This window comes from Erinaceus europaeus, chromosome 8 (assembly GCF_950295315.1).
Source record: "Erinaceus europaeus chromosome 8, mEriEur2.1, whole genome shotgun sequence".
Lineage (NCBI taxonomy): Eukaryota > Metazoa > Chordata > Mammalia > Eulipotyphla > Erinaceidae > Erinaceus > Erinaceus europaeus.
Genome location: NC_080169.1, coordinates 123,188,041 through 123,201,981, shown reverse-complemented (window position 1 = coordinate 123,201,981; position 13,941 = coordinate 123,188,041). Strand labels below are relative to the sequence as shown.

At 55.7% G+C, this 13,941-nt stretch overlaps 1 protein-coding gene across 3 annotated transcripts in view; it reads left to right on the top strand.

Annotated features, from left to right (window-relative positions):
- PRKAG2 (protein kinase AMP-activated non-catalytic subunit gamma 2) overlaps positions 1–13,941 on the top strand; it is a 156,767-nt gene that overhangs the window by 66,351 nt on the left and 76,475 nt on the right. For all 3 annotated transcript variants that reach the window (XM_060196838.1, XM_060196837.1, XM_060196839.1), the window contains exon 4: positions 5,685–5,893. In XM_060196838.1, coding sequence (XP_060052821.1) covers positions 5,685–5,893 — 209 coding nt within the window. The remainder of the gene's footprint in view (positions 1–5,684; positions 5,894–13,941) is intronic.

The window sequence follows — 13,941 nt, the reverse complement described above, 5'->3', positions numbered from 1 at the left end:
CTTCTCCGCTGGACATGGGTGTTGGCAGGTGGATCCACACCCCCAGCCTGTGTCTGTCTGTCCCTAGTGGGGCAGGGCTCTGGGGAGGGGAGGCTCCAGGACACATGGGTGAGGGCGTCTGCCCAGGGAGGTCAGGGTGGTGTCATGGTGGCATCCGCAACTTGGTGGCTGAAAGGCGGTAAAATAGAAAGCAGACATGTTTCTGTGTATTCACATGAGGGGGTGGGCGGGAGACAGAGAAGCCAGAGCAGCGCCTGTGTCCACGCAGTGCTGGGGGCTGGACGGTTCAGGCAGACGCAGTGCTCTCCCACCTGACCTACTTCCCGGGGCTGTGATTCATGTCTGCTGTGTGCGTGGAGAGACAGGACAAGGGGAGGAACAGAGAGTTGAGAGAGGAGAGACCCACAGCCCTGCCCACCTTCCATGGGCTCCCTGGGTGCTGTGCCTGGTGCTGAGAGAGGAGACACCCCACAGCCCTGCCCACCCTCCATGGGCTCCCTGGGTGCTGTGCAGGGTGCTGAGAGGAGAGACCCCACAGCCCTGCCCACCCTCCATGGGCTCCCTGGGTGCTGAGCCTGGTGCTGAGAGAGGAGACACCCCACAGCCCTGCCCACCCTCCATGGGCTCCCTGGGTGCTGTGCCTGGTGCTGAGAGAGGAGACACCCCACAGCCCTGCCCACCCTCCATGGGCTCCCTGGGTGCTGTGCAGGGTGCTGAGAGAGGAGAGAACCCACAGTCCTGCCCACCCTCCATGGGCTCCCTGGGTGCTGTGCAGGGTGCTGAGAGGAGACACCCCACAGCCCTGCCCACCCTCCATGGGGCTCCCTGGGTGCTGTGCCTGGTGCTGAGAGAAGAGAGACCCCACAGCCTGCCCACCCTCCATGGGCTCCCTGGGTGCTGTGCATGGTGCTGAGAGGAGAGATGCCACCACCCTGCCACCACCCCTGGGCTCTCATCCAGGTCCTCGTTGCTAAGGGCAGGCTCTATGCCTTGTTTCTGCCCCATATTTGGGGCCCCAGGGGCTGGCACCGAGTGCCTGTCAGTAAGGCTGCTTCAGTCCTGCCTAGGAGTCGTCCTGGGTCTTTCTGGGTCACCTGTTCCGCTGTGTCCTGACTGAGCCCCTGTTTACTGCAGGTGTGCGGGGGGATGTGATTTGGGGGTGCCAGGGAGCCTTGTTTTCAGAGGCCATGTCATAGCTGGGGTCCCCCCTCCCCATCCTCGCCTATGTGGAGGGGGGTGATTTTGGTGGAGGAAGAGAGACTTGGAGGGAACAACTAGGCAGAGACAGGGAGATGGGGAGGGAGAGACTGACCTCCCTCAGGGGCGGACCTGGAATCCAGCTGGGGAGACAGCCCCTGGGTCTGGGGTCCGGGCTGGGAGGGGCATGGAGGTGCCCATTGCTTTGCGGGCTGCCTCTGTGTCATGAGCAGAGCCATCGTAACCCAGAGTGACAGTCACGTGACGTTGCATCTGAAAAACAGATGGGGACGGGGCAGGAGGGGGCTCAGTGGGTAGAGCTCTCACCACACCACCCATGAGGCCCTGGGTTCAAGTCCTAGTACCACACAGGAGCTTTGGGGATAGCACTGAGGGACTCCGTGGCACATTATCTAACACCTAGGAAAGTCAGTGGGTCATGGAGTGGTGTAACAGTATCCCCCCAAAAATACAAAGAAAAGACTTTTTTATGACTCCAGGTTTATTGCTGGGGCTCGGTGCCTGCACTATGAATCCGCTATGAACCACAGGTCCCAGCTACAGGCAAGGACCCACAGTGCTGGGTATGGGGCAGCCGTGAGCCTCAGAATAACTGTGCTCAGCAGCCCTCTGAGATCAGACTTAGACTGGTAGGCCTGGCAACCTGGTAGAAGGGCCTAAAGAAGGTGTCACAGCTGTTCTCATCAATCATTCATGACTGAGACCCAGACACCCTCCTCGCCTCCCCCCACTTCACTTCCCTCCATCATTCTACCTACTCAGTTATCTGCACAAAAGGAAGTCAGATATATTTTTCCATCTTTTAATCTCTTCTGACAGCATCAGCATTACTGGTCGCAACCTTGATAAGCTTCAGAAGAAATACTTTGTACAACTGGCCAAAAGATTTACTGGCAGACACCATAAACCAACTAGGGAACGATCATTGTTCCCTTATCAGAATCATCAAACAAGGAAATGCAGAAAAACTCGAGACTCAGTAAGACCCCACCAGAATCCTGGGTCTGTTTGCTTCCTGACTTGAGGCCAGAGCCCCTAAGCCTAACACGGGTTTGATGGCTTTGCCTCTACCACCACCCCGCCCCACCACGCGGCAAAGAACCCTCCCCAACCCCCTTCTCCTCTACCTCCTCCCTCTCCCTGGGGTCCAGGGAGGCCCTTGTGGCTTCTGGGGACAGAGGGAGCCTGAGAAGGAACCCCTGCCCCCTATGGGTGACCTCCAGATCCCCCAGGACACTGGGCACCCCCTCTTCTGACAGAAGGGAGGAGGTTCTGGCTGGGTGGTACAGGGGGTGGGGTGGGGATCTCACGTGTGCGCCTGAGGGTGAGTCGTCAGAGAATGTTCTAGAAGGGGTCGGGACCGGGCACTGCTGCTGAGGAAGTGGAGGGGCTGGTGGCTGGCGGGGTTCCCTCCCTGGCCCTCACAGGAGGCTGAACTGGGCACAGGGACCCCCAGCAGCATGTGCTGCTACTCTCCTAGAGCCCCTTACAGCAGATGCCAGGGGCCAGGTGTGGGGCCTGGAACTCAGGACCCCCAACCTGTGCGCCTGCCACAGTCACAGACCTGAGCAGGCAGATGCCTTGAGGAAGCGTGAGGAGGGACCCACTCTCGTCCCTCAGCCCTCAGCCCCCGCCGCCCTGCTGCTCACAGAGGTGGTAGATTAGTGCCACCATGTCTCAGACTCGCGCCAGGAAGGAGCCCAGCCAGGCAGACACGGGCTGCTCCAGGGGCTGCGGGGTTGCATGCCCGGAGCCTGGGCTCAGGGCTGTGATGTGGGGTCCGGCTTTGACGTCCTCTGACTGTGGGTGGTGGGGGACCCTGACACGAGGCTCCATCTCTGTTGGGGGTGTGTGTGTGTGTGTCTGTGTATGTTCTGCTCAGGGTTGCAAGTTAAAGCTGACCCTGTCCCACTGTCCCCCTCTTGCAGGTGATATCCTTGGGTCTGCGGTGGCCCAGGGGGACCAGAGGACCTGAGAAGGCGTAGGGATTTGGATGGACCCCAGGGAGGGAGGGTGCCCTCAGCCCCACCAGCCTTCAGTGTCCCCACAGCCCCACCCCCACCCCCAGGAGTCAGTCTCAGCCTCATTGAAGCAAAGCGGGGGGGGGGGGGGGGGGGGGCACCTGCTCTGCCATGCATGAGACCCAGGCTTGAGGCCAGCCCTCAAGCACTGGGGGAAGCTCCAGGGCTGGGCTGTCTTCCTCTCTCATTCTCTCTCTGTCTCTGTGTCTGAAAAAGTCAGCTCAGAGTGGTGAAGCCCTGGAGAGGACAAAGAAAAGTGACAATAAAGCAGACAGCCCTGCCCTCACACCCCCGCAGCAGAGCCTGGCTGAAGGCAGTGGGCAGGGGCAGCAGGAAGTAGGCAGTGGGCGGCAGGAAGTGGGCAGAAAGAAGTAGGCAGCAGGAAGTAGGCAGTGGGCAGCAGGAAGTAGGCAGCAAGCAGTAGGCAGCAGGAAGTAGGAAGTGGGCAGCAGGAAGTGAGCAGAAAGCAGCAGGAAGTAGGAAGTGGGAAGCTGGCAGTGGGCAGCAGGAAGTACACAGCAAGAAGTGGGCAGCAGGAAGTAGGCAATGGGCAGCAGGAAGTAGGAAGTGGGCCCCAGGAAGTAGGCAGTGGGCAGCAGGAAGTGGGCAGAAAGAAGTAGGCAGCAGGAAGTAGGCAGTGGGCAGCAGGAAGTAGGAAGTGGGCCCCAGGAAGTAGGCAGTGGGCAGCAGGAAGTGGGCAGAAAGAAGTAGGCAGCAGGAAGTAGGCAGTGGGCAGCAGGAAGTAGGCAGTGGGCAGCAGGAAGCTGGCAGTGGGCAGCAGGAAGTACGCAGCAAGAAGTAGGCAGCAGGAAGTAGGCAGTGGGCAGCAGGAAGTGGGCAGAAGGAAGCAGGCAGGGGGCCCCAGGAAGTAGGCAGTGGGCAGCAGGAAGTGAGCAGCAGGAAGTACGCAGCAAGGAGTAGGCAGCAGGAAGTAGGCAGTGGGCAGCAGGAAGTGGGCAGAAGGAAGCAGGCAGGGGGCCCCAGGAAGTAGGCAGTGGGCAGCAGGAAGTGAGCAGCAGGAAGTACGCAGCAAGGAGTAGGCAGCAGGAAGTAGGCAGTGGGCAGCAGGAAGTGGGCAGAAGGAAGTAGGCAGGGGGCATCGGGCAGCAGTTGTGGTTCTGCAAACCTGTTGACATACGTTGAGTTGTCGGGCTGAGCTCAGCCAGGCCCCATCCTAATGAAGGAGCTGGTGGGGAGGAGGTGCTGGGCAAGGAGGGTGGGGTTGGGGGGAGGCCCCTCCATTCAGCTCCTGAACCAGGGGACCCCCTCACAGGGCCCCTCCCACAACCCAAATGGGGTGATTTGGGCCTCGGGGGGCTCTGACCCAGAGTGGAAGCAGGTGTCAGGAGCCAGAGAAAGCTCACTGGGCAGGGCTCCTGCCTTGTCATGCATGTGACCCGGATCCGAGCCCAGGCACCACAAAGGAGACACTGTAGCATCAGGGGAACCTCCAGTGGTTTGGTGTTTCTTCATATGAATGAATGAACGAACAAACATTCCAGAATGGAGAAATTGTATACGTCAGAGACCCCATCTCTGAACAAAATAGGAGAGCAAGGGGGGACTAGTAGCATTTAATCATTTTTTACTTATTATCGGAGAGAGAGAAATTGAGAAGGGAGGAGAGAGAGAGGGAGAGAGACAAACACCTGCAGCCCTGCTTCATCACTTGTGCAGGTAGGGACCAGGGGCTTGAACCTGAGTCCTTGAGCACTGTAATATGTGTGCTTAACCAGGTGCACTACCACCCAGCCCCAATCACTTCATTTGATTGTTTTTAGTGCAGTGCTGAGAAGTGAGCCCAGGGTCTCACACATGTACCACACCACAGGACAGCCTCTGGGGCCTAATTTTTATTTTTTTTGTCTCCAGGGTTATTGCTGGGGCTCGGTGCCAGCATTATGAATCCACTGCCCCTGGTGGCTATTCCCCCCCTCCATTTTATTTAATAAGACAGGGATAAATTGAGAGGAAGAGAAAGAGAGACCTTCAGCCCTGCTGCACCACTCGTGAAGCCACCCCCAACCCCCGTCTTGCAGGTGGGGACCGGGGACTTGAATCCGAGTCCTTATGCCTGGTCACAGGTTCACTCAACTGGATGAGCCGCTGGCTGCCCCATAAATTTGCATTTAGCGAGAGAATGTCCGGGGAAACTGCTCAAAATGTTAGCACACAGGGTTGTTGGTGGGCCTGAGGCTCCGAGGCCCCAGGTTCAGTCCCGTAGCATCACTGTAGGCCATTGCTAAGCCGTGTTTTAGCCCCTCTCGTATAAACAAACTATAAAGGAGGACAAAAGACTTATTTACAGAGCAGGAAACATGACACGGGTCCACCACCCAGTGCTACTCCCATGTGGTGTCAGGGCTCAGACAGTACGGCCTGCGCCCAGTGCCCTGGCCTAGTCCCCTGGGTGTGTGTCGTCCGCTGACAGCCCTCTGTCCCCAGGCCTGTCCTCGTCACCCAGCACGCCCACGCAGGCCTGCCGGCCGCCCACCTTCCCCCTGGAGGCCTACACCCAGGAGCCCGAGCGCCTGGAGAACCGCCTCTTCGCCTCCTGCTCCCCGCCCGATGCCCCACGCCTCTGCGCCTCCTTCCACGCGCTCCCCGCCAGGCCTGCGCCCGCCTCCCCCGCACACGATGGGCTCCCCAAAACCGTAAGTCTGGGCCGGGATGTGGGGGGGGGGGCGGGGAGGACAGGGCTGAGTCCCGAGTGGGTAAGACAGGGCACTGCCACCCAACCCTTTATTCATTTAAAGAGAGAGGGAGAAAGTCCCAGAGCCCTGCTCAGCTCTGGCTGATGGTGGAGCTGGGGATTGAACCTGGGACCTCAGAGCCTCAGGCGGGAGAGTCTATTGCAGAACCACTGTGCTGTTGTCTCCCAGACTCATTAAGTTCAATAATAATGACAAAGAAATCATTACTTTAGCCGGAGCCCTGCTCAGCTCTGACCGACAGTGGTGCTGGGGATTGAACTTGGGACCTCAGAACCTCAAGCAGCAAAGTCTTTTGCAGAAAAAAAAAAAAAAAAAGCTGCCTTCCCAGCCCTTGTTTTTATTTTCATGGGAGAGATACAGAGAAAGACAGAGTGACCAGAGCCCTGCTCAGCTCTGGTTGGTGGTGGTGCTGGGGGTTGAACCTGGGGCCTCAGAGCCTCAGGCAGGAGAGTCTGTTGCAGAACCATGATGCTGTCTCCTCAGCCAGCTTTGTTTGGATTTACCTGGATTGGGATAGTAAAGTAAAAAGTCATAGGCAAAGCAAATAATAATAGTGAATAAGAAGAAAGATGCTTTAAAATTGGAGGTGGCAGGAGATAGCTCTCCCAGCAGAGTGCATACCTTACCATGCTCGTGACACTGGGTTGGAACCCAGAAACCACAGGGGAGCACCATGGATAGATAGTAGGAGAAGTGCTGTGGCCTGCCTCTCTCACTCTTAAGATTTTTATTTATTTTGGATGAAGACAGAGAAAATGAGAGGGGAGGGAGAGAGAGAGACCTGCGACCTTGTGCCACAGCTCGTGAAGCTCCCCCTCCCCGCAGGTGGGAGACCAGGGACCTTGTGCACCGTGGTGTGTGCATCACTACCCGGCCCTTCTCTTTTTCTCTTTATCTCTAGTTGAAACGAAAAGACAGCAGGGGGAATGTCAGCGAGGAAGCAGTGGAATCACACATGCCCAAGACCCAGGTGCTAGAAAAAAAGATGTGAAATTGGGGTGGAAGGTGGCTCAGAGGCAGAGGGCAAGCCTGGTGTTGGCATGCAGAAGCCCCCTGTTTGACCCCTGGCAGCATGTAAAGACAGAAAGTCAGGGGGCAGGCGGGCTGCCATGCACTCAGTCAAGTGCACACAGTACAGTGTGAAAGGATCTGGGTTCAAGCTCCCCCACTCCCTACCTGCAGGGGAAAAGCTTCACAGGTAGTAAAGCAGGCGTCTCTCCTCCCATCTTCTCTTCCCTCTCAATTTCTCTCTGTCCTGTTCAATAAAAATGAAATAGGAAAAAAAAAAAAATAGCCACAAGGAGCAGTGCATCTGAGCCCCAGTGATAACCCTGAGGGGGAAAAAAAAAAAAAGACTAAGAAAGCCAGCAACAAAATGGAACTTCATGGGTGGTGGGCAAGTGCTTTGGAATCTGTCTGTCTGACACTTATGAAAATGCACATTTTGCTCTGGAATTTGAAGAGTTAAAACCTGGTGTCACCTTGAGAGGTGGTGTGGGCTGATAGAATAGAGTTTGGAGTCTTTCCAGGGAGGGGGCTGGTGAAAGTTGCTGGCCCCAGGCTGAGGGTGAGGCTCTAACCATCCTTGTCTGCCCCCTTCTGTGGAAGGAGGAGGAGTCGCAGGGCCCCAAGGTCAGACTGTGCTAAGGACTTCGGAGGCTGACACCCAGGTCTGCCTCAGTGGGTAACAGTGGGGGTGCAGAGAAACCTCCTGCCCCCCACCCCTTACACCGCAGGCTCTTCAGACACAAGACCAGCGATCAAACAAGCATGAGGCAGATTGGCAGGAGAAAAAGGAAAGAGAATTTCATGGGGGGTATGGGCGGTGGAGCACCCAGTTAAGCACACATAGTACTAAACTCAAGGACCAGGGTTCAAGTCCCTGCTCCCCACCTGCAGGGGCAATGCTTCACAAGTGGTGAAACAGGTCAGAAGGTGTCTTTCTCTCTCCCCTCTCAATTTCTCTGTTCTATCCAGTAAAAAATGGGGAAAATGGCTGCCAGGAGTAGCAGTGGATTCTTAGTCCTGGCACTGTGCCCCAGCGATAAGCCTGGAGGCAAAAAGAAGAAGGAAGGGAGGAAGGAAGGGAGGGAGGGAGGAAAAATTCACTGATAGTATGTATGCTTCCTGTGCGGCCAGGAAGCACCCAGGTGGCTTCCTAGCAGAGAGGACTCTGAGAAGGGAGGAGGGAGCCCAAGGATGAGAGCCCTATCTCCCCCAGGAAGAAGGGGAGTCCATGAAGTCGCCCCCACAAGGCCTGGGCCCAGCAGAGGCAAGAGTCCAATTATGCTCCCCAGAGACCAGGTCCCCCCACCCCTATACAATTAACCTTGGCAGCCAACATAACGGTGGGGAGGGGCTGTTTCATTCCGTCATACTGGAAACCGGGCCCCAGCAGGGCTGGACGTGGACTTGGCGGTGTGGTCTCTGGCAGCTGGGGAAGCTGTTACTGAGGCCCAGCCATGTGTGCTTTAAGACTTTAGCCACACCGACGGCACCCCGTTCAGTAACGGTGGGATTGCTTCCTCCAGCTGATTTCTGAGCTTCTATTTATACTGAGCTGGCCTCTGGTTTCAGAGTTCCATCTCCATCGGCAAGGTTCGGGTGGACGTCTTATCTGATGCACACATATGTTTCCATCTTATCACACGATGCAGGCGCACTATGGTTACTAAAGTTACACTTGGTTTACAGGTGCACGCTCACTACATTGATATATTCACTACATTAGGGTTACACGTTCACTACACTTGTTCAGCTTCAGACTCATTTGCTGTTGCACCAATGAGCCACAGACCCAAGGGCCTAAAGTAACAGACAGCTGTTACCTCCCATTCTGGAGGCTGCAAGTTTGAAATCCCAGGGTCCCTAGACTGCTCCCATGCACACCTCAAGGAGAGGCCCCTTCCTTGCCTCTCCTTGCACCTGGTGGTCCTGCATCCCTTGGCTTGCGGCCCCATCCTGCAGTCTGCCTCCATGTTTGCACAAGCTTCCCTCTGTGTCTAGAGTCCATTTTTCTCCTTCTCTTTCTCCTCCTCCTTCTGCTGAGCTACTGCTGCTTCCACTTCTGCTTCCCCTTCTCCTCCTTATCCTCTTTCTCCTCCTTCTCCTCCTCCATCTCCTTTTCCTCCTCCTTCTCCTCCTCCTTCTCCTCCTCCTCCTTCTCCTCCTCCTTCTCCTCCTCCTCCTCCTCCTCCTTCTCCTCCTCCTTCTCCTCCTCCTTTTCCTCCTCCTTCTCCACCACCCAGATTATCACTGGGGTTTGGTGCCTCCATGACAAATCCACCGTTCCTGGCAGTAATTTTTTCCCTTCCCCCACCTTTCTATTTCATGTGATAGAACGAAGAGAAATTGAGAGGGGGAGGGGGAGATAGGGAGAGAGACAGACGCCTGCAGGTGGGGTGCAGGATCTGAACCTGGGTTCTTTCTCATGGTAATGTATGCGCTCAACCAGGTGGGCCACTGCCTGGACCCCAAGATTAATTTTTATTATTTATTTATTTTTAATATATTATTTTATTTATTATTGGGTAGAGACAGAAATTGAGAGGGGGAGATAGAGAGGAAGGCAGAGAGACTCCAGAGACCTGCTTCACCGTTCGTGAAGCTTCCTCCTGAAGGTGGAGACCTGGGGCTTGAACCCGGGTCTTTGCACATGGTCACGTATGTGCTCAACCAGGTGCGCCCTCATCCAGTCCCCGGCCCCCTCTTCCTCTGAGGACACCAGCCCGTGGGACCTCTCTTCACTCACTGACGTCTGCAGGGACCTTAGCTCCCAGAAGGGACCTTAGCTCCCTTCGCAAGCTATCTGTTAGGGCATCCATCCGTCTTGGGGTGCTCCTCAGGCATGACAGCTGCCACAGCTAAGGAGCGGAGACAGTGTCCCCCATTCTCCGTGCTCACTCAAGGGCTGTCTTCCTTGTTACCTGGAAAGCATTGTGTTCAGTTTGGGGGGGGGGGCGCAGCTGGTATTGTTCCTGCCTCCAGGGCCTGTTACCTGGAAAGCATTGTGTTCAGTTTGGGGGGGGGGCAGAAGCTGGTATTGTTCCTGCCTCCAGGGCCTGTTACCTGGAAAGCATTGTGTTCAGTTTGGGGGGGGGGCGGAAGCTGGTATTGTTCCTGCCTCCAGGGCCTGTTACCTGGAAAGCATTGTGTTCAGTTTGGGGGGCGGGGCGGAAGCTGGTATTGTTCCTGCCTCCAGGGACCTGGAAAGTATTGTGTTCAGTTTGGGGGGGGGCGGAAGTTGGTATTGTTCCTGCCTCCAGGGCCTGTTACCTGGAAAGCATTGTGTTCAGTTTTTTTTTTTTTTTGGGGGGGAGCCGCCCTGGTATTGTTCCTGCCTCCAGGGCTTGTTACCTGGAAAACATTGTGTTCAGTTGGGGAGGGGGGTCGCTGGTATTGTTCCTGCCTCCAAGGTTTGAGAGCTGGAGTGGGACAGCCTTGGGCACAGACATGGGGGCTGGGGGGTGGAAAAGAGAGGCTCCTGTGTCCGCATGGGGGTGGGGAGGGCTCTGATGTGGGGCGGGGGGTGTGCTAGCTGAGCCCAGCCCTGAGTGACTGGAAGGGTTAGATAATGGGAGAGGGGGGAGGGAGAACCTTCCAGAAAAGAGAATTAGCTTGGGCTGGAGAAGGGAGAGAGACCTGCTGCAGGAGCCTGGGTGTGGACCTAGGGGAACCCAGGACCTCGGTGAGTGGCGCTGTGGCCCCTCTGTTCTGTGGGGGCTGGAGGACGTGTGTCACAATGTCCTAGGAGAGTTAAGGGAGGAGGCACAGCTGCCAGCTCGCGATCTGATCTCATGGAGGCTGTCAGATCTCGGCCGCACGGCCCGTAACCCAGCCGTGGAACATGGGGCTCACAGGAGTCAGAGATGGGCAGGGGAGGTCTGGAGGTCAGAGCTCTGTCAGAGCCCTGGCAAGGCTGGAAGGAAGTGGCAGGATGTGTGTGGCGGCATCCCAGGGAGCACTGCAGGCAGCATGAGGGAGGGAACACTGGCAGGTGGGAGGGGAAGGGGGGGCTCCTTTTCAAAGGACATGGGGGTGTCTCTGCTGGAGGGGCTTGTCTACAAGCCTTTTGCTCTTAGGTTGGGGTTCAGGGATGGAGAGGGAGTGGGGCCCCTGAGGCTCTGAGGCTCCAGGTTCAATCTCCAGCCACACCATCAACCAGAGCTGAGCAGGGCTCTGTCCTTTCACTAAGATAAAATAAATAAGGGGCCAGGTGGTGGCGCACCTGGTTGAGCGCACATGTTGCAGGGCTCAAGGACCCAGGTTTGAGCCCCCGGTCCCCACCTGCAGGGGGAAAGCTTCACAAGTGGTGAAGCAGGGCTGCAGGTGTCTCTCTGTCTCTATCACCCCCTTCCTTCAATTTCTGACTGGCTCTATCTAACAAATAAATAAAGATAAAAAAATTAAAAAAATAAAATAAATAACATTTTTTTAATCCTTAAAAAATAAAACGGGGAGGGAGGACAGGGAAGGAAGGGGGCTACTGGGGGGCAGGGGTGTGTGCTGTGGGAGGAGGGGTCCAGTCTCTGGCCCCCAAGCCAGAGGATGGTTCATATCTGGGGGCTGGGTACTCTGCATCAGAGACACCCAAGGGTCACTTCTTATCTGGTTTCCACTGTCTACCCACAGCTGACACGGCCCATCACACACTCACACACACACACACACACACACACCTCTGGTACCCTGCACAGCTCAGCTCTGGCTGAGGGTGGTGCTGAGGACTGAACCTGGCACCTCAGAGCTTCAGGGAGAAGAATTTTTTGCACAGCCATCATGCTATCTCCTAGCCTTTTTTTTTCCCCCAGCCTTTTTTTTTTTTAATTTTTTTAAATTTAATTTATTAAGAGAGACACGGGGAGAAAAAGACAAACAAACACAAAAGCCCTGCTCAGCTCTGGCTTATGGTGGGGCAATGAATCAGACCTGGACCTTGGGAGCCTCAAGCAGGAAAGTCTGTTTGCAGAACTGTTGTGCTGTATTTCATCAGATATATCTGCATGGATATTTATGGCCCACACATTTATTCTTTAAAGATTTATTATTATGATGATTAATTGTCAATGGGATTGTTGCTGGGGCTTGGTTCTGGCACTACAAACCACTGCTCCCAGTGGCCATCTTTTCCCTTTTTATTTGTTTCTTACTATTTTATTTGATAGGACAGAGAGAAATTGAGAGGGGAGGGAGAGATAGAAGGGAGAAAGAATGACACCTTGTAGCCCTACTTCATTGCTCCACTGCTCGAACCCAGGTTCTTGTGCATGGTAATGTGTGTGCTGAACCAGGTATGCCACTGCCTAGACCCCAAGATCCATGGACTTACTGTGAAAAAAGAGAAAAAAAACAGGGAGGACCCAAACCAGGCTCAGCTCTGGCTTAAGGTGGTTCTGGGGTTTGAACTGAGTCCTCCGAGGCCCCCGGGCATGCACCCTGGTGATGTAACAGGCTGAGCACCCCACACACACACCCCGTCGCCCCCAGGACGCCGTTTATTCTGGGGCTTAGCTGTAGGTCTGGGAAGGAAGCAGGAAGCACAGGCCCCGAGCTAGACATTAACACGGAGTCCCTCCACCTGGCAAGTTCCTGTCCCCAGGGCAGGTGGTGGCTGCCTGACAGACTCCTCCCACCCCCAATCTACTGTTGACTCAGCCCATCTGGGCCGGCCTTTCTCCTAGGCTTGGCTGCCTTGCTCACATCCCAGGTCACTTTCAGGGTTACCTTGCCTGGGCTGGAAGTCTCCGTCCCCTGAGGCAGCTGGGCCTCTGTCATTCTTCCTCCCCTAGGACTGGTAGGAGGAGGCAGAAGGGACCATGTGGCATTGTGGAAGGCCGTGGGAGGTCAGAGACAGCCCTGCCGTCACCTGTGTCTCTCTGGTGGCTTCTGAGCTCAGGACGGACTCTGGGGCCCATCTGTGTTGGGACGGAAGCTCCATGATGAGCCTGTCTGACTCCAGTATCCCGAGAGGGGCTGATAGTGATTTCTCCTTCCCATCTGTCCATCTGTCGGCTATGTGACTAGTCTGCAGAAAGGGCTGGAGGTGTGGGGGGCCATCCTGGGGGGGGTGCATGGAAAAGGGTCTGTGAGCTCCCTCCCCGGCCACACTCCCCAGCTCCCTGCGTGGAGTGAGGATGGACTCAGCCCGGGCCCTGGCCTGCACCTGCTGGGCGGGCAGGGTGTCCTCCCTAGCTGGGCAGCTCCAGCCGCCCTGACCTGCAGAGACCCCGGGACAGAAGGCAGAAGGGAGGGTCCAATCTCAGACTCCAGGGGTCACCATGCTGTTATCTTGTGTCAGTGAGATCTTTCTTGCCTGATTTGTTGCCCACCAATGGACGGTTAATTCCTGTTTCTGACAGAGAAATGGTGTAGCTCAAAGGATTAAGAACAGCTAGTCCATGTAAGAGCTCTGGGTAATTTTCCTTATGAAGTTTTCTACCTGCAGGTGGGAACTGGGGGCTTGAACCTGAGTTCTTGCACCTGTAACTTGTGTGTTCAGCCAGGTGTGCCATAGCCCGACCCCTGATTATTACTTTTTTAAAAATTTATTTTAAAAAGGAGACATTAACAAAACCATAGGATAAGAGGGGTACAACTCCACACAATTCCCACCACCAGAACTCCATATCCCACCCCCTCCCCTGATAGCTTTCCCATTCTCTATCCCTCTGGGAGTATGGACCCAGGGTCATTGTGGATGCAGAAGGTGGAAGGTCTGGCTTCTGTAATTGCTTCCCTGATGAACATGGGCGTTGACACGTCGATCCATACTCCCAGCCTGTCTCTCTCTTTCCCTAGTGGGGCAGGGCTCTGGGGAAGCGGAGCTCCAGGACACCTTGGTGGGGTCGTCTGTCCAGGGAAGTCTGGTCGGCATCCTGCTGGCATCTGGAACCTGGTGGCTGAAAAGAGAGTTAACATACAAAGCCAAACAAATTGTTGAACAATCATGGACCTAAAGGCTGGAATAGTGCAGATGAAGAGTTGGGGGG